Source organism: Rutilus rutilus, assembly GCF_951802725.1.
Source record: "Rutilus rutilus genome assembly, chromosome: 11".
Taxonomy (NCBI): Eukaryota; Metazoa; Chordata; class Actinopteri; order Cypriniformes; family Leuciscidae; genus Rutilus; species Rutilus rutilus.
Window position 1 is genome coordinate 3,199,546 of NC_140216.1, and position 17,545 is coordinate 3,217,090.

At 38.2% G+C, this 17,545-nt stretch overlaps 2 protein-coding genes across 3 annotated transcripts; both read left to right on the top strand.

Annotated features, from left to right (window-relative positions):
* The first annotated feature begins 344 nt into the window (after window positions 1–344).
* On the top strand, window positions 345–11,965 carry rad21b (RAD21 cohesin complex component b). 2 transcript variants are annotated; one of them, XM_084424118.1, is made up of 14 exons: window positions 345–470; window positions 3,719–3,906; window positions 4,737–4,866; window positions 4,950–5,049; window positions 5,132–5,238; window positions 5,901–6,110; window positions 6,190–6,315; window positions 6,400–6,531; window positions 8,045–8,268; window positions 8,482–8,635; window positions 9,544–9,689; window positions 9,772–9,936; window positions 10,701–10,784; window positions 10,885–11,965. In XM_084424118.1, exons 2-14 carry the CDS (start codon window positions 3,763–3,765, stop codon window positions 11,074–11,076), a joined length of 1,914 nt encoding a protein of 637 aa, XP_084280244.1. In that variant the 5' UTR covers window positions 345–470; window positions 3,719–3,762; the 3' UTR covers window positions 11,077–11,965. The 2 variants fall into 2 exon arrangements, with proteins under 2 accessions (XP_084280244.1, XP_084280245.1); XM_084424119.1 differs by having other exon boundaries at window positions 6,403–6,531; window positions 10,885–11,958.
* A 4-nt stretch (window positions 11,966–11,969) lies between these two features.
* On the top strand, window positions 11,970–17,377 carry mterf3 (mitochondrial transcription termination factor 3). Its single transcript, XM_084424120.1, has 8 exons — window positions 11,970–12,091; window positions 13,158–13,508; window positions 13,585–13,737; window positions 13,809–13,998; window positions 15,929–16,076; window positions 16,491–16,562; window positions 16,648–16,809; window positions 17,104–17,377. Exons 2-8 carry the CDS (start codon window positions 13,178–13,180, stop codon window positions 17,296–17,298), a joined length of 1,251 nt encoding a protein of 416 aa, XP_084280246.1. The 5' UTR covers window positions 11,970–12,091; window positions 13,158–13,177; the 3' UTR covers window positions 17,299–17,377.
* The last annotated feature ends 168 nt before the right edge of the window (window positions 17,378–17,545 follow it).

The window sequence follows — 17,545 nt, forward strand, 5'->3', positions numbered from 1 at the left end:
GAACCTTAGGCTATGTCACAGTTCCAAGAATACAGATAAAGCAAGGCAAGTCTTTCCTCTGATCATCATTCTCACTGTTCTTATTTACGCCTACGAAAAAAAAAAAAAAAAAAAATGCAACTTGTTCTTCCAAGTGTTCTTCCTCAGAAAGTTATTTGTGCCTTACTAAAACCTATACCAAAATTACAGAAATAATGATAATTCATAGAAAAATACAGAAGTCAGAAGTCATTTTCATTCTCAGTTAGCCTATGTGCATGAACTGTGAATGTTATGTCATGCACATTCATGCAGTCTCCCACACTTGTCCTCCATAAGCATCCAGCTCGTTTTCTGAACCTCTCAGCGTCGGCGGGAGGGGGGCGTCGCCATTTTGTTTGTTTTAGGGAAACTGTACAGTGGGAGGAGGGTGATAAAGGTACCCTAGATACGGTTGCTAAATACGGAAAGCTACGATAGGACCGTTCCGCGTAAGTACTTTCGGCGAAAGCATAACTAAAAATGCATTTAAGTGCATGCATTGGAATCATCACCATTCGTTTTCGTCATGAAACTTGCTAGAAAATCCCATTCTCTCTCCCTAGTAACGTTACACCAGCGACAGATGACAGACGCTGTACAACATCACTTATTTATCATAAAATACGCTAAAATGACTTCTGTGAAGAATGCGTTTGACGCCTTTGCATGAGCAAAATCCGCACATGGCGCGAGCGCAGGCAGATGTTGATCTCGCGACAGCAGACCGTTTGCTTGTTAGCTCTTCTTTTAGCCGCAGCCTTGCAAAACAGTTAATTGTCATCCGTGTTACATTATTAACGAGCATTAAATGTAACCCACATTTCATAGACTATTACACAGCTCAGGAATAAAGCCATTTAGAGAATAATAAAAGTGCGTAAATAATAAAAGCGCATCACACAGGCCCCGCCATCACTTGCAGCAGTCACACACCCATCTCTGAAATAATGGGGTATTTATTTATCTAAACACCCATTATATATAATTATTTTATTTAACTATAAATACAAATGAATAGGGGTATTTAGTACAGTTCTTGCATCAAACATTAAAATAGTACATCTAACATCATTACCATACCATTTCTTAAAATGGTAAACTATAATGTCACCAAACGGAACAGACATTTTTCCGACTGTGATATTTAAATTTTTGTGAAATGTGAAAATGTGCTAAAATTATGACTGCTGTCTTTAATCAAATCTATTATTCCTGAACATTTCCGATAAACAACCAACAAAGCAAGCAGTATTAAATAACTAGAAATATATAACTTATAACCAGTGTTGTGGGTAGTAACTCATTACAAGTAACGTGAATTACGTAATCAGATTATTTTTTCAAGTAACTATAAAAGTAATTCATTTCTTTTAAATTTACAGCAAAATATTAGTTACTTTTTCAAACAAGTGACGCAAGTTACAATTGTTTTCCCATTTATTGACTGACAGCTCTCCTGTCTGCATGTTGAGAGAAATTGGGTGTAAGTGTTGTAAACATGATGGTTATTGATTGTAGTACTAGACTAAATGCATTTACTCATCTCACTTGCACAAAAAGTTTCAGCATTCCTCAAAATGAATAGAAACAGTTAAATGCAAACTCAGAATAATATGCAAACCTGCAATAATTATGTTAAGTAATGTATTTTTTGTAGGCTATGTATTTTTAATCTCACTGTCTTTGCTGCTGACCTTCATTTGAAAAACAAACAAACAAGCAAGCCCAGCCTAGGTTAGAAAAAGTAATGCAAAAGTAACGTAATGCATTACTTTCCATAAAAACTATAAGTTAATTAGTTAACTAGTTAATGGAATTAGTTACTTTTTTAGGGGGTAACGCAATATTGTAATGCATTAGCTTTAAAAGTAACTTTCCCCAACACTGCTACACTCAATATAACTAGCGATGTCCATCCAATTTACCAATGATTCATTCATTTGAGTCAAATCTTTTGATTGAATTGGAACACACATACTGTATGAAAGCGAGTTGAATTGAATAAATAGCATTTTATTTAAATGTGCAAGTAAGAACATGCTTTATGACTACAAACATAGTGATGTAAATGCATACTGCAGAAGGTTCTAGATTACTTTATTTAAAAGGTATAGCGGAGGATTTTCTTTTTCCGGGTGGATCATCAAGACTATTGGTCCTCCTAAGTGTCAATCATTCTGGCGATATGTTTACGTAAGGCCGTCGTACGTGCTCGTGCACACGATTCACACGATGGCGTGCGCTCAAAACACAGGTTGGGCTTCCCACTGATGCCTCAGTCGCGAAGTTTCTACTTGACAGGTAAAGTTTGGCATGCTATTTGGAGAAATCACTGCTAGTAAAAGTTAATGTAAGCTATGATTAGCTCGTGCATGCTCTCTCGTGCACACGTTTAATAGGCGTTCCCTCTCGGGAGCAGGTAGAGTGTTGCGCATGTGCATTTTTTCAAAAAGTGGAGAGGGCGGTTCTTTTCTAAAATTCGGGAAAATCCTCCTCCGCTATACCTTTAAGAGCAAGCAAATGAACATGGATACATGAAATTACAATGAACAGAAACTTAATTGAATGTTGACTTTTTAGAGCATGTAACATGCTCAGGGACCACATGACGAAGTACGTCATGGCAGACATGAATTATTAAATCATATTTTAGGATTATTTGAAACAAACGGTGTAACGGAAATTAATCTGAATATCACTAATATAACAGTTTCCTGAGCTGTCTACCATTGTTTGGTCAGACTGACAGTCCGGCACAACCTTAAACAAACAGCAACGTTTTGATACCACTAGCATTTACAGCATTCAAGGGCATAAAACTGCATATGGCTTGGTTAAAGTTATCTCTGCACACACTCTCAGAAAAAGAAAAAAAAGGAAGCCGAAAGCTGTCACTGGGGCGGTACCCTATCAAAAGGTTCATATTGGCACCAAAAGTGAACATTTTAGTATCCAAGGTGCATAGTACCTGTTTAAATGGTAGTGTCCCAGTGACAGTTTTTCAACGCTCGAAGTTCAAAGCAAAGGGAGATATTTTCTTTTTTTTTAAATAGCTTTTTAAGGACTACAGCAAACGGCTGGTAGAGACTACACCACATTCCTCCCGTGTTAGTGACATCACTAACCCTAAAATGTACATAAACCCCGCCCCCGGGAACATGATTTATAGATTATCAAGACAGAATATGCTTTAGAATAATCAATGCTAATCAATGACTAAAAGATAACTTACACATAAGCTGCATAAATTCATCAACTAACCATTCAGAAATGTCCTGTTGCATTCTACATGTTGTCACCTCTTCTTGAGTCTCTCCATCATTGTCTGACTGGTTTGAACATAAATGGCTAAAAGTTTTTGAAATCTAAAAGACACAAGCTGTTGAAGCTCCGCCCTCTGTGCCGGGAGCAGCAGCTCATTTGCATTTAAAGGGACAGACACAAAAACGGTGTGTTTTTGCTCACCCTCAAAAAGTGACAATTTTAACATGCTGTATAAAAATATCTGTGGGGTATTTTGCGCTAAAACTTCACATACACACTCTGGGGACATCAAAGACTTATTTTACATTTTGTGAATAGGGCATTATACATATTACCTTTAATATAAAAAAATGACACATCACCTTTAAGAGCAATCAAATCAATAATTGTGATGTAGTGTTATACCTAACACCAGTGCCATTTTATTCTGCAGGTGCAGCGTCCCCCTCCACCTCAGTGTGAGAAGGTGCAGGGACGATGTTCTACGCCCACTTTGTCCTCAGCAAGCGTGGGCCGCTGGCCAAAATCTGGCTGGCGGCCCACTGGGATAAGAAGCTGACCAAAGCACATGTGTTTGAGTGCAATCTGGAGAGCAGCGTAGAGAGCATCATCTCTCCAAAGGTCAATGGATTGTCTTGAAATCACTCTGTTTGGGTTTTTTGTGGATTCCATTTTTGTTCTGTATTGTTTTTAAATGCTTAAAATGTATTTTCAGACCTTTTTAGAGGAATAGTGCTGTTCACAATATATTATATAAATATAATATAACACAATATAACTGAAAGTTTGTAGTCATAAGACCCAACCACCTTTGAGGTTTGACTTTGCACAAATTTTCATTCAGAATTTGGCAGATTCTGAAAGTTCTGTTTATATGAACCCTAAACCGTCACATACATGTAATCCGATGCACATATTCATTTACATGTGCATTATTATTACGTGTATTCAGGACTAAACTTCAGTGCATTCGTAGTGCCCAGTCAGCACATTCAGCAACGCGATAGTGCTACTGGAACTACTATGAGTATAAATGCCATTTTTGCATTTATAATGCATATTATATTATTATATTATATATATTATATTTGCATTTACTAAATAATGTTTTCCTGTTGATTGGATTATTTCAGGTCTACACCGACCCCTTTCAATTTGATCAAAATTTCATGTGGATCGATCAAGTCATGTGTTTTCATGATGTCTTCTCAATCCAATTGAGTCATCAATCCAATTATAAACAGATTATTTGGGTGCATGTTCACATTGCAACTCATATCTATGCTTAGAACAAACCGTGAGATCTCTTTTAGTAATGATCACAGACCTTTACTCATAAATCAAAAACCGCTATTCAAAAATCACATTAGAAATTCCCTCTGGGATTGCTTGCAAATTGACATCATGACTGAGCAGCTCCATTTACTTCTAATATGTGCTTCATTTGATAGGTAAAAATGGCTCTCCGTACATCTGGACATTTACTCCTAGGCGTGGTGAGGATCTACCACAGAAAAGCCAAGTACCTGCTGGCAGACTGCAATGAGGCTTTTATCAAGATTAAAATGGCTTTTCGCCCAGGTAAGTTGTGGCTGGACTACATAAGAAGTTGATCCTGTTGCACTGCAAGAGATAATATTGTGTGCATTGATTGTTTGACACAGGTGTGGTCGACCTGCCTGAGGAGAACCGTGAAGCTGCCTACAACGCCATCACGTTACCTGAGGAGTTTCACGACTTCGATCAGCCTCTTCCCGACCTGGAGTATGTGCAACTTTAACTTATAGATATCATATAATTGTAGTATGCTGTCAGTGTTGACCCTTCCCTGTGTTGTGGATTGCAGCGACATCGATGTTGCTCAACAGTTCACCCTGAATCAGTCCCGTGTGGAGGAGATCACCATGCGAGAAGAAGTGGGGAACCTCAGTCTACTGCAAGAGACTGATTTCGGTATGGCATATCATCTTTACTCATGGCATTGCTTTAGAACATGCTTTATGTGGATCAAAGCTGTTTGTATTATACATGTTAAACTTTCTTCAGTGTGTAATGTTGCTGTTTGAGCATGAAAAAGCTCTGCATAGTTACAAAACACAAAGTCCCTCCAGCAGGAGTTATTCTCTATATCAGTGTCACTGTTTCTGAACTCCCTGAAATGCCTCCATTGTAGTCTTGAGTTTTCTTCCGGGAACGAACACGTCACAATATTCCTCATTTAAATAATTAATACGCAGAATAAAGGGGCGGGGCCTGGTTGAGTTAGTTAGTAGTGTGTTGAAACTGGCGGTTATGGTAAGGGCCGGGACATTTCCCAAACACGCTCGAAACGCTTGACCAATCACAACACACTGGTCCAGCCGACCAATCAGAGCACATTGTGCTTTTCAGAAGGAGGGGCTTCATAGAGACAGGAACTAAACAGAGCGTTTCTGACAGACTGGGAAGAAAGGAGCTGGAATAATGTAAAAAATAATGTTTCTTGAACATTCAAGCATGAAAACCCATTCTAGTATCTATTCTATGAATAGGTCCTCTTTAAGCTGATTATTCACACACATTGCACTCCTTCTCATACAGTAGATAATTAATAGCCAACACATTTTCCTCGACAGCTGATTTTGGGATGGATGACCGAGAGATGATGCGAGAGGAAGGTGCGTTTGAAGTGGACATCATCCATGGGGCGTCTGTGTCTAACCTGCTGCTGGAGTCAGAGTCGAGTAGCGTACAGATGGCTGACAAGTCCAATCACCTAGAGTACGACCAATACAAGGATGACTTTGGAGACAACCCTATGGAGAGCACAGAGGGAGGCATGCTGGGTAAGAGAGGCATCCATAAGCACAAAGCAGCATTTAAAAGCATCCGTTGAGACTGAGCTGGCTGCTCGCTGTATTACAGTGGACAAGCTGCTCAGTAATGAAGATGGAGGTGGTATTTTTGATGACCCTCCTGCCATCGCTGAGGGTGTGATGATGCCCCAAGACCACGGTGGAGATGATGAGGATGATTTCGACAACCTTTCACGTAAAAAGCATACAACATAATGAAATGTTAACATCTATATCACATGTTTGCGTAATAATAGAAATGCTGTATTTTGTCCAATAGCAGCAGGAGGTCCAGACAGTCCTGATTCTGGTCCTGTTGAGCAGCTGCCCACCATGACAGACCAGACTGAACAGACCACCCTAGTCCATAATGAGGAGGAGGCTTTTGCTTTGGAGCCCATCGACATCACAGGTCAGCCAGAACAGATAAATAGTAATAGTGCAGTAATACAGGTCTTAAAGGGATAGTTCACCCAAAAATGAAAATCCTGTCATCATTTACTCACCCTCAAGATGTTCCAAAATGGTATACATTTCTTTGTTCTGCTGAGCCCAAAGGAAGATATTTTGAAGAATATGGGTAACCAAACAGTTGATGCTATAGACCTTATGTAGCTCCGCCCCTTTTCAGCGCTGCGCTCATTGTCTTTTGACTTCCGGTCTGTATTTTCACAGCGTTTTGCGTGTTTATTAATGAACGGCTCATTTTAAAATCTTCCCGGTCGATTTACATTTGTTAAGTCATCTGCTTTAAACATTACAGTCCTCATGATAACTTTCGTTAACTTTACATTAAGTAAATCCACTTAAAAAGCTCATTACTCCTGGACAGAAATGTCATATAAATATACAGAGCGACCGCAAAACGGAAGTTAAAAGACAATTTTCCAAAGATGGCGGCGCCCTTGTTTCTCTGGCGCATAAGGTCTATACTATGGTAGTCAATGGGGCCTGAGATCTGCTTGGTTACAAACATTTACATTTTTGGGTGAACTGTCCCTTTAATAATAAGGTTGTGCAGTTTACACAACTGATCATATAGTTTCTGCTGATTTAAATGTCACCAATGTAAAGTTATCTAGCTGACTGACAATTGCGTTTTGTCAAGAAATTATAAACAAATTTTATTGTGTAGGATATTATTTTATATGATCAATAATGATATTGTTTATTCATTATTATATTTAATTATTATTATTATTCAATTGTATTTAAAATGATACATTTAAATGTTTTCTAACAAATGTATGTTGATGAATTTTTAGCTGTTACATGATTATATTGTTATTATATTATTTTATATTATATCTGTTGTATAATTTCCATCTATTATTGCAAATTAACCTTATAAATAATTTATTGTAATTTTTCTTTAATAAATTTGTATTTCTGACGTATAACAATTTGATGATATAAATAATATGCATGTATGTAATATTATTTATTAAAATAGGGTTGAATGTTTATCAAAGGGATACTCTGTCATAATTTACTCACTCTCATGTTGTTCCAAAACCGCTCCAAACTTTCTTTCTTCTGTAGAAAATAAAAGAAGATATTTTAAAGAATGATAGTAACCAAAATGTTTATTTTTCAATTCAATGGGAACCCAAACTGTTTTGTTACCAACGTATCTCCTTTTAAGTCCCACTGAAGAAAGTATTTATATTCATAAAGGTTTGAAACGGCATGAGGGTGAGGAAATTATGACAGAATTGTAATTTTTGGGACTATCCCTCTAAGAAAAACCAACACAAATGATTTATAAGGTTTTTAATGTACAATTATCAATGGTGAGCAAGTGAAAAAAATAATGTTTTGTTGAGCCCTGAAATACTGCATTAGTTACGAATTCACCTGAAGTTCTCTTGCAAACAAAATGTAATTTTGCCTTTCATCATACCAAACTCATACATTATTAATAGTGAAAGAAACCAAAGCGAAGAGAAAGAGGAAGCTGATTGTGGACAGTGTGAAGGAGCTGGACAGTAAGACCATCCGTGCCCAGCTGAGCGATTACTCCGACATTGTCACCACTCTGGATCTGGCTCCCCCCACCAAGAAGCTGATGATGTGGAAGGAGACAGGAGGAGTGGAGAAGCTGTTTTCTCTGCCAGCTCAGCCTCTCTGGAACAGCCGACTGCTCAAGGTCAGGACAGATCCCGGGAACAAGCTGTGAGACATTAATACAGGCTTTAGTGCAACAAAATACATAAGTAGCCTTGGATATGTCTGTTTTTGGCACTCTGTTGCTCATAATAATATACAGAAATCTATTAAAACAACTTATTTGGACAGTTTTTTGTAGTCTTGCCATTAAAGTGTAGTGAATTGCTGAGCCCAGCTGTACTCGTCTGTGCAGATGTTCACACGCTGCCTGACCCCTCTGGTGCCCGATGAACTGAGGAAGAGGAGGAAGGGTGGAGAAGCAGACAGCTTGGACGAGTTCCTCAAAGACCTGGAGAACCCTGAGGTTCCTCGGGAAGAGGCCCTGTCTCAGCAAAGAGACATCATTGGTAAGATAGGCTGACTCGTGCTAATAACTACTAGAGCTGCACAATTTATTGTTAAAAGATCTCGATCTCGATTCAAACACCCACGCGATCTTATTAACATTCAGATTTCTGACTCAGAGAGAGAGCAGATGTATAGATATGAAACAGCTTGACGAACGCACTGTCATATTTCTGTCCTACGATAATTCAAATGATCACAGAAGTACTGGGATAAGTGTTTATAGTTTGGATATAAACACTGATGTCTACAGTAGCGATCAAAATAGAGTAAATCTCCTTTTGAAAGAAACTCGACGCTTCAAATAAAGATCAATTACATTGTTACACCAGTAGGTGGCGACAAGTGACTGTTAAAAATATATTTGTTATTAATTAAAGAGATTCGTTCAAAATTGCTGATTCAGTCTTTATGGTCATTGAATCATTCATTGAGACTGATTTTATAAATAATAAATGAAAAAAATAATAATAAATTCAAATTAATGAAATATTTTAAAATAGACTGCAGCAATTAACATTTTGTAACACCTCTAAAGAAGATATTTTGAATGAAGTAACCCAAAAAAATATTTTTCAATTCAATGGGAACCCATTTGTCATGTTATTTTGTTTAGTTGTTTTATTTAGAATCTAGGGAGAATCATAATCTCTACTTTAAACACTTTTTTTTTTTTAAACTAACTTAAGACTTGAGTAATTAAGCTGAAAATTCAGCTTTGCATCACATTTAAAAATATATTCAAATATAATTTTAAATTGTAATAATATTTCACTGTTTTTACTGTATTTTTTATCAAATAAATGCAACTTTGGTGAGCTGTTTCAGAAACATTTGGAAAAAAATGTACCCACCCCAAACTTTTTGAACCGTAGTTTTCTACTATTTTGACTAATGCCCGTTTTTGCAGACCAGACCATCTTGGAGGAGCCCAGTGTTCTGCAGGCTTCAGCCATGGAGGGCAGTCGCACAACCCTCGATGAATCAGTCATGCCTCCTCCATCCGGACACCGCGGACAGAAGCGCAAAGCTCAGGACGCAGAGCCTGCCTTACCTGTGAGATCTCGAATCGCAGGGTTTTCAGTGAGGCTAATGTATGTGGGTTTCTAATTCTGTGCTCTCACCTATTTTCCCAAAGATGCTGGAGGATGATCGCTCCTCCATTGTTTCCACGCAACACGTGAACATGCAGCAGGTGGACCTTCCTCCTGAGGAGCCAACCAGCATCTCACAGCTCATGCCTGAGTTCGACCTGATAGGAGAGAAGAGCAAAGACAAGAAGGATGATGATGAGGAGGATGAGGTGAGGAGGCTTTAATAGCCACAAATCATGGAGTTAAATGAGAAAAACTGTTATTATTCAAGACTAATGCTTCTTTTTTTTAATAAGAAAACCTGTTTAGTACAGCCAAACAATCTGCAGTCACTTTTAAGTTTTGTAATAGTAGAATTTTTAAATGCCAAATTTTTTGTAGAATTTATCATTTTGCTACTCCTATATATTTTTTATATTTCTTTTCAATTTTAGTTTTGATCAGTTATTTTAAAAAAAATATATGTGGGGCATACTGGTTGTAAAGCTATTTGCCATTCACTGTTCACTTTTGCATTAGAACATTTATTTTGCACCTGATTCCTTATTAGATCCCTTCACTCAGTTTTCTTCCGGGAACAAACACGTCACAATATTCCTCATTTAAATATTTATATGCAGAATAAAGGGGCGTGGCCTGGTTGAGTTAGTTAGTAGTGTGTTGAAACTGGCGGTTATGGTAAGGGGCGGTACATTTCCCAAACACGCTCGAAGCACTCGACCAATCACAACACACTGATCCAGCCGACCAATCAGAGCACAGTGTGCTTTTCAGAAGGAGGGGCTTCATAGAGACAGGAACTAAACAGAGCGTTACTGACAGACTGGGAAGAGAGGAGCTGCAATAATTGAGAATATGGGAAAAATATGTTTTTTGAACATTCAAGAATGAAAACCCAAAAGAGTACAGCCCAAAAACAAAATGAAATGTTTGTAAAAGGGTTCCATTTAAATCAGATTTTTTTGTTTATAAGGAGGAGGAAGGTCAGAGCGGAGACCAGGATCAGGAAGAGAGGAGGTGGAACAAGAGAACACAGCAGATGCTGCACGGTTTACAGGTTTGGCAGAATTTAAACATGCAGTATCTATCTTGATAATGCAATAAACTGATTTTATATCAACAAATACCCTCTGACTGCTTCCTCTTACTTCCTACAGAGAGTCATTGCTAAGACGGGAGCAGAATCGATCAGCTTGCTGGAACTGTGCAGAAACAACAACAAGAAACAAGCAGCTGCGAAGTTCTACAGTTTTCTGGTGCTAAAGAAACAGCAGGCGGTGGAGCTCAGGCAGGACGAACCCTACAGCGACATCATCGCCACCCCGGGCCCCAGGTTTCACATCATATAGACTCTCACAGGTCAACACTGGCAGATTGTATTCTTTTTAATGGTTTTGTTTGTATATGATGTGTTACGTATATCTGTGCATGTGCATTTTAATGCATACTACACGTGCTCTCTGTCTCACATGGGAAAAAAAGACTTTTATTATGTCGAAAAAGTGCTTCTTATAGGCATTAATCATGTTTTTCAGACGCTTCTGTTTCATATTATTTAATGTCGTTTTGCATGCTTTGAATTACATGTTGACATGCAACATACTTGTTTACTTTCATGAAAGTGTTTTCTTTGTCGTTTAAACTTAAAAGAGTAACATTTTAGCTGCTCCAAAGATATAAAATTAAAAGTTCATACTTTGTATGTTTAAAAAAGTATAATGAATCGACCTACAGAGTGTTTTGTGTTTTAGTTTTTCAGAAAGCTACTACTGTAACAATACTATTTCTCTCAAGTCTCCCGGAGCTTCAGTGTTGTGAACATTCACCCAAAAGCAGCGTTAGTTTCGCTTGTCAGACAGAAAAATTAAAGCAAATGTTATATATTGTGATATACATTGGTTAAAAAAAAATAATGTTGTGCCATTTGTTGTAAAGATCATTTTTGTAATTGTGCAAGCACTTTTCTAAACAGTCTCACAGACTTTGGTTTTATCGATGTTAAATCGATGTCTGTTTTGTAAGTTACAGTAATTAAACACTATCTGTTACAGTGCAGTAAAGTCCTTTATTTAAATGTCTCTGAAACTGCTTGTTTTATTCATATGGGTATGAAAAAAAAAATCATAATATAACAAGTTATATTATTAAAATCTTACACATCACGTTGTTTGCCTGTAGCCCTGACTTGGTACAACTGTGTTAGGTACTTTTTTTAATAAACCGTAAAATCCATTTGTCCCCTGACTGAATTGATTTTTCAATGAATCATCCGTGCGTTAGAGGGCGCTGTGACTCACCAGCAAAGAGCAAACACTGGAAACAACACGTGAACTCGCAGCAGTGAAGATCTACTACTGAAAACAGGTAATGTTTATTTTTATAAGACGTAAGTTCATGTCTATGCGCTATAATAATGCTTTGATATAAACTGCATAATTTGTCCCCCGTTTCACCTTCTCTGGATGACTTTATCGTGTTGATGTGGAAGTGACATTGGAGTCAATAGCCTACTGTCAATCCCATACACTGATATAAAGTCGCAGTTGCCTCGTAAAGTAATGCTTACTAATGCATGCATTATGTGATCAAATATTATGTATTTTCACAATATCCTCCTGAGACCCAGGCGTAGACTTCTTTTTTTCCCCCGTCTGTAGAGGACATTATATTTTAGCGAATTTCTCTGAGACCATGTCACAGTTTTAAAGGGATAGTTCTGAAAATTCAGAGATACCAAATGTTTGGACAACTTATCCTTGGTCTTTAAAAATGACTGACGTTGACTGAATTATCAAACTTGGCACTCTTGTGGAAATATGATAATCAAATTGTTTGTCCTAAATCAATATCTCGGGAAAAAGTAATGGGGTACATACACATAATATTTGATTAATGTCCACTTGATATAATGTCCACTGTAGAACCAGGATTAAAGCATGTTTATCAGGGATTTTGGGGAGACACAACACACTGAAGGAAATTATATATCAATATTCCTATGAAATATGAGATATTCTTACTTCCATTATTACACTTCTTTTTTCATAACGTGTTGCCCCTAGAATACATTCATATGCAAACATTTAGGGCCATTTTACACACACATTGCATAAAGTAAATTAGAATATCAAATCGTTCTGTTATACTATCTTTTATAACATAGTTGAGATTCATCTTTAGACAAAGTTTGGTTAAAAATAGAATGAAACCTAAAAATCGATTGGTAAATGTTTTTTGCCTATACATGTCTATTTATCATGTCATTTTATTTTTTAATAACTAGTGTTCCCTACAGAGGACATGGCAAAAGATATTTCTCCAATTGTTTCTTATGCTCCAAACAATGTAATGACATAATTAAAAAAATCACAAAGAAAATCAGGTTCTCAGGAGAATCTATAATCATGTTACACAATCTTATTCCACCCAGGAAAACGCTTGTGAGTCGTCATGCATCTTTGTCGGCGATGTGTGAGTGTGTTGCTCTCGAGGCCGTTATTATCTGCAGCTCTCCAGCCGTCGACACACACACTGCATCAGCGCTCGCATCATATCCTGCTACAGCACAGCCGCGAACAGCCACCCGTCCACAGTCTCACACAGAGGCACAGTAGAGAGACACCGTGTGGAAGACGAAACTTAACCGACCACCAAGCCGCTTCACCAGATGTGTATAATAATAAGACTGATCTTGCTGAAAGAGAGGTTGAAAAACATATTGTGCCGTTTGAAAATTTGAACGTGCATCAAATATCAAACCAAGAGGCTCTTTCGGATATTGGTATGTATATATAGCTATACTTGCATGTGAATCCCTGATACTTAAATTGTAATGGTAATAATCTTGTTTGCTATAGGCTTGGATGCAGTTGTGCGTCCTTCTCCTCTTCAGGAAATCAGTGAGGAAGAAGCAGTCCAGATCCAAGTGCCTTCTGCCCTTCCACCAGATTCGTTCACACTCAAACCATATGTGGATAAATCAGAAACTCTCAGCAAACTTGTTCAGCTTGGTATGTCTCATATCTATAGCAAGTTATGTTGGATTCTTTTGGATTTGTCTAATCTTTTGCTCAATTTCCAGGTGTCAACCTGTGGGAACTAGAGCAGAGACCCAATGTGGGCTCCATGCTGGTGAGGCTTGACTTCCATGCGGATGTTGCACCCAAACTACTCTTCCTCAAAGATCTGGGAGTTGAGGAGTCTAAACTGGGCACACTGCTCACCAAGAACCCCTTCATCCTCACAGAAAGCCTGGACAACCTTGAAGCCAGGTCAGAAAGAGCATTTAAAGAGGACCTATGATGCTTGTTTACATGTTCACCTTTCTTTAGTGTGTGTAATGTTGTTGTTTGAGCCTGAAAAAGCTCTGTAAAGTTACAAAGCACAAAGTCCCTCCTGCGGGAGTTATTCTCTATATCAGTGTCAGTGTTTCTGAACTCCCTGAAACGCCTCCATTGTAGTCTTGAGTTTTCTTCTGGGAACGAACACAATATTCCTCATTTAAATAATTAATATGCAGAATAAAGGGGCGGGGCCTGGTTGAGTTAGTTAGTAGTGTTTTGAAACTGGCGGTTATGGTAAGGGGCGGGACATTTCCCAAACACGCTCGAAGCACTTGACCAATCACAGCACACTGGTCCAGCCGACCAATCAGAGCACATTGTGATTTTCAGAAGGAGGGGCTTCATAGAGACAGGAACTAAAATCATAGTTCCAACAAACATTCACAAACAACAACACAAAGTTGTCTTGCATAAGCAGCGAGTTACGTCATTGTTTGGGAAACACACCCCAGAGCGTTACTGGCAGACTGGGAAGAGAGGTGCTGCAACAATGGATTTATCAAAATAATTTATCAAAATTTCTAATAATTTCTCAAAATCACAAAATGATTTATCAAAATAAATCCTTATTTCGAGCCAAATAAGTAAGCTCACATTCAGTACAATCTATATATTTTATTTAGAATACATACAAATGTCATTTACATCTTTTAGTTTGTCAAGAGATTTAAAGCACCGTTTTTGAAGACTGCGCATGTGCGAACGTGCGCTAGTGTGTAAGAACGAGCCTTTGATTGAATCTGGAAATAAAGAAAAATAACTGAGAAAAATTTGAATTAGTCCAGATGCCATGTCCGTAATGGCATTAATTAGATCTCAAACGGATTAATTAAAAGTTATTACTCCACCACTTGCGTGACATCATTAACCAACATGGTCGAATTTGCGACAGTACAGTTTCGGGAAAGAATTGTGACTAGCTATCTGATTTCTTCAACGATTCATCATACTTAAGTTACGTAGTTAAGCAGCGAGTTACGTCGTTGTACGGGAAGCACACCCCGGAGCGTTACTGGCAGACTGGGAAGAGAGGTGCTGCAACAATGGAGAATATGTGGAAAAATAAGATGTTTATTTCAACATTCAAGCAAGCTCTACCTATTCTAGTAGAGCCCAAAAATAAAAACAAGACTTTGTAAAAGGGCTTAATGGGTTCTCTTAAAAAAAAAAAAAAACTGTAAATTAACTGTGAATTGCAGCATTTAGCAATCTGACTTGGGCATTGAAACCATAGACTGTAAAGAAATATGGACGTAGTGTCCGTGACGTCACTGGTAGGTTTCTGAAGACCGTTTTTTGAAGCCTAAAGTGGGCGTGCCCTAACGTCGCCATCTTGGCAGCGCGTCACTCCCGAATTTATTTATTTTTACAGTCAGACAATTAGCTGAGGTAACGTGACGGCTAACAGACAGCAGACAAACGGCTAATGATGACTAATGGCGGGAATCCACCTGTCACTCAAAAGTGGACACCCTTAATTATGCAGAAATTTAAGGCTTAATATAATTTAAACGGATGAGTTATAAAAAAATTCACCCCCCTCATAGTTGTCATGAAGGGCAAAATAAGCTATATAGACCAAAGCCACTTTTTGCTCCAGGCTGTAAACATGTTTTTTTCTGCTGTAAAGTTGGCCATTTTAACATGGGGGAGATGCAGATTTGACTCACTTTTGCAGCCAGCCTCAAGCGGCCAGTCAATGAATTGCCGTTTAATTCACTTCCGTGTTGGTTTCAACTTTCAAGAGAGAGACAGGGAGGTTGCCGCTTGATTGAAACACTTGACGTGGATGTCTGCTTTATTTGTTGATAATTTTCTTCTAAAGGTTACTTTCTTGCTTTGGTCTGTCCCTTTTAAGGGTGTCCTATTTAAAAGCAAAGAAGTTCAGTCAGCAGTCTGTGGCTGTCATGGTGAGCAAAGCTCCATATCTGCTTAACTTCAGCGTCGAGAGGCTCGACAACCGCCTTGGGTTTTTTCAGCAGCAGTTGGGACTCAGTGCTGAGAAGGTGAAGTTGAATTGCATACATTTTGTTTGTAAAAAAAAAACAAAAAAACAATCTCACTCTTAAGATTCATTCATACCACTGCATTCATACCAATAATGGTCAATCAGCTTTCCTGGAGCTCAAACAGTAGAGCGTTGGCGCTTGCAATGCCAAGGTCATGGGTTCGATTCCCCGGGAAAGCAAGAACTGAAAAGACGCTTTTATCCAAAGCGACTTACATTACATTTCAAGGTACACATTTGTACACATTTGTACCTTGAAATGCAATGTAAGTCGCTTTGGATAAAAGCGTCTGCCAAATGCATAAATGTCAATGTAATGAAGTGGATGAATTTACCTGACTTTCATACTGACCTTTAGCGTTTGCAGAAGGGCTACATTCACCGTGAGTGTTGTCATGATTTATGCTTTCAGACCCGAAATGTTGTGACTCGTCTACCGAAACTACTGTGTGGAAGTCTAGAGCCAATTAAGGAGAATCTAAAGGTCTGACACTTTGTTGGGTCTTGCTTAATTTTTTTGTTTTTAATTTTAATATTGTGACAGATATTCATTTATTTCTCTCATCAAGGTTTGCGAACTGGAGTTTGGATTTCGTGGAAATGAAATCCAACACATTGTCACAGCTGTTCCTAAAGTTCTAGTCGCTAATAAGAGAAAACTCACCCAAATATTTGACTTCGTTCACAACACCATGGATGTTCCACACTCACTTATTGCAAAGTTCCCACAGGTACATATTATTTGCCCCTTTCTTATAAACAAATGTAGAGTTAGAGCTGTGATTGCCTTTAGAGATAGGAGGATAATATTGTATCTCAGGCATTTTGCATGCTATTTCTATTGATGGCTTTGTACTGAATTCAGATATTGTGCCAGCTTTATATAAATTGCTTTTTCAAGGAAGAGAAATAGTGTGTCTATTCCTTAATGGTCTGTCTTAAATGGTAAATAATCTATTTGTGTCTTGCAGTGGCAGAGTTTACTTTAACATGCACATTTTACTTTACATTTTTACTTCTCAAAGGTCCTTAATGCCAAATTCCTTCGCATCAAAGAGCGGCATTTGTTTCTAGAGTACTTGGGCCGGGCCCAGTACCAACCATCTCAACCCAACTACATCTCTTTGGATCGCTTGGTGTTCCTGCCTGATGACATTTTCTGCTCAGACGTAGCATTAGCCACCCTTGAAGACTTTGAAAGATTTCAGAAAACGTTGTAGATGTACAGAATAAATTAAGTTACTTTTTTTTTGTTGGGTTGTATGAACATTTAAATAAACATTTAACGTCGACATGAAATGGAAGTTGCGGTAGTCTTTTCTTCCCTGTTGTGTTACGGCGAGTGAAACGGCAAACAAGAACAAATGTAGGGCGGGGCTTGATTTTGTCCTTAGGGAATTGATTGGATGGTTGTGGTTTGCTATTGGTGGATCTCATGTGAGTGACAGGTTGCCCCGCCCTCGCACC

Excerpts from the sequence above, each read along its gene's own strand:
- rad21b (XM_084424118.1), top strand. The coding sequence starts at position 3,763 with ATGTTCTACGCCCACTTTGTCCTCAGCAAGCGTGGGCCGCTGGCCAAA. Across the intron at positions 5,239-5,900 it reads ACTGCAAGAGACTGATTTCG|CTGATTTTGGGATGGATGAC; the intron begins GTATGGCATATC and ends TTTCCTCGACAG. Across the intron at positions 9,690-9,771 it reads ACGCAGAGCCTGCCTTACCT|ATGCTGGAGGATGATCGCTC; the intron begins GTGAGATCTCGA and ends ATTTTCCCAAAG.
- mterf3 (XM_084424120.1), top strand. The coding sequence starts at position 13,178 with ATGCATCTTTGTCGGCGATGTGTGAGTGTGTTGCTCTCGAGGCCGTTA. Across the intron at positions 13,738-13,808 it reads CAGCAAACTTGTTCAGCTTG|GTGTCAACCTGTGGGAACTA; the intron begins GTATGTCTCATA and ends CTCAATTTCCAG. Across the intron at positions 16,563-16,647 it reads CAATTAAGGAGAATCTAAAG|GTTTGCGAACTGGAGTTTGG; the intron begins GTCTGACACTTT and ends TCTCTCATCAAG.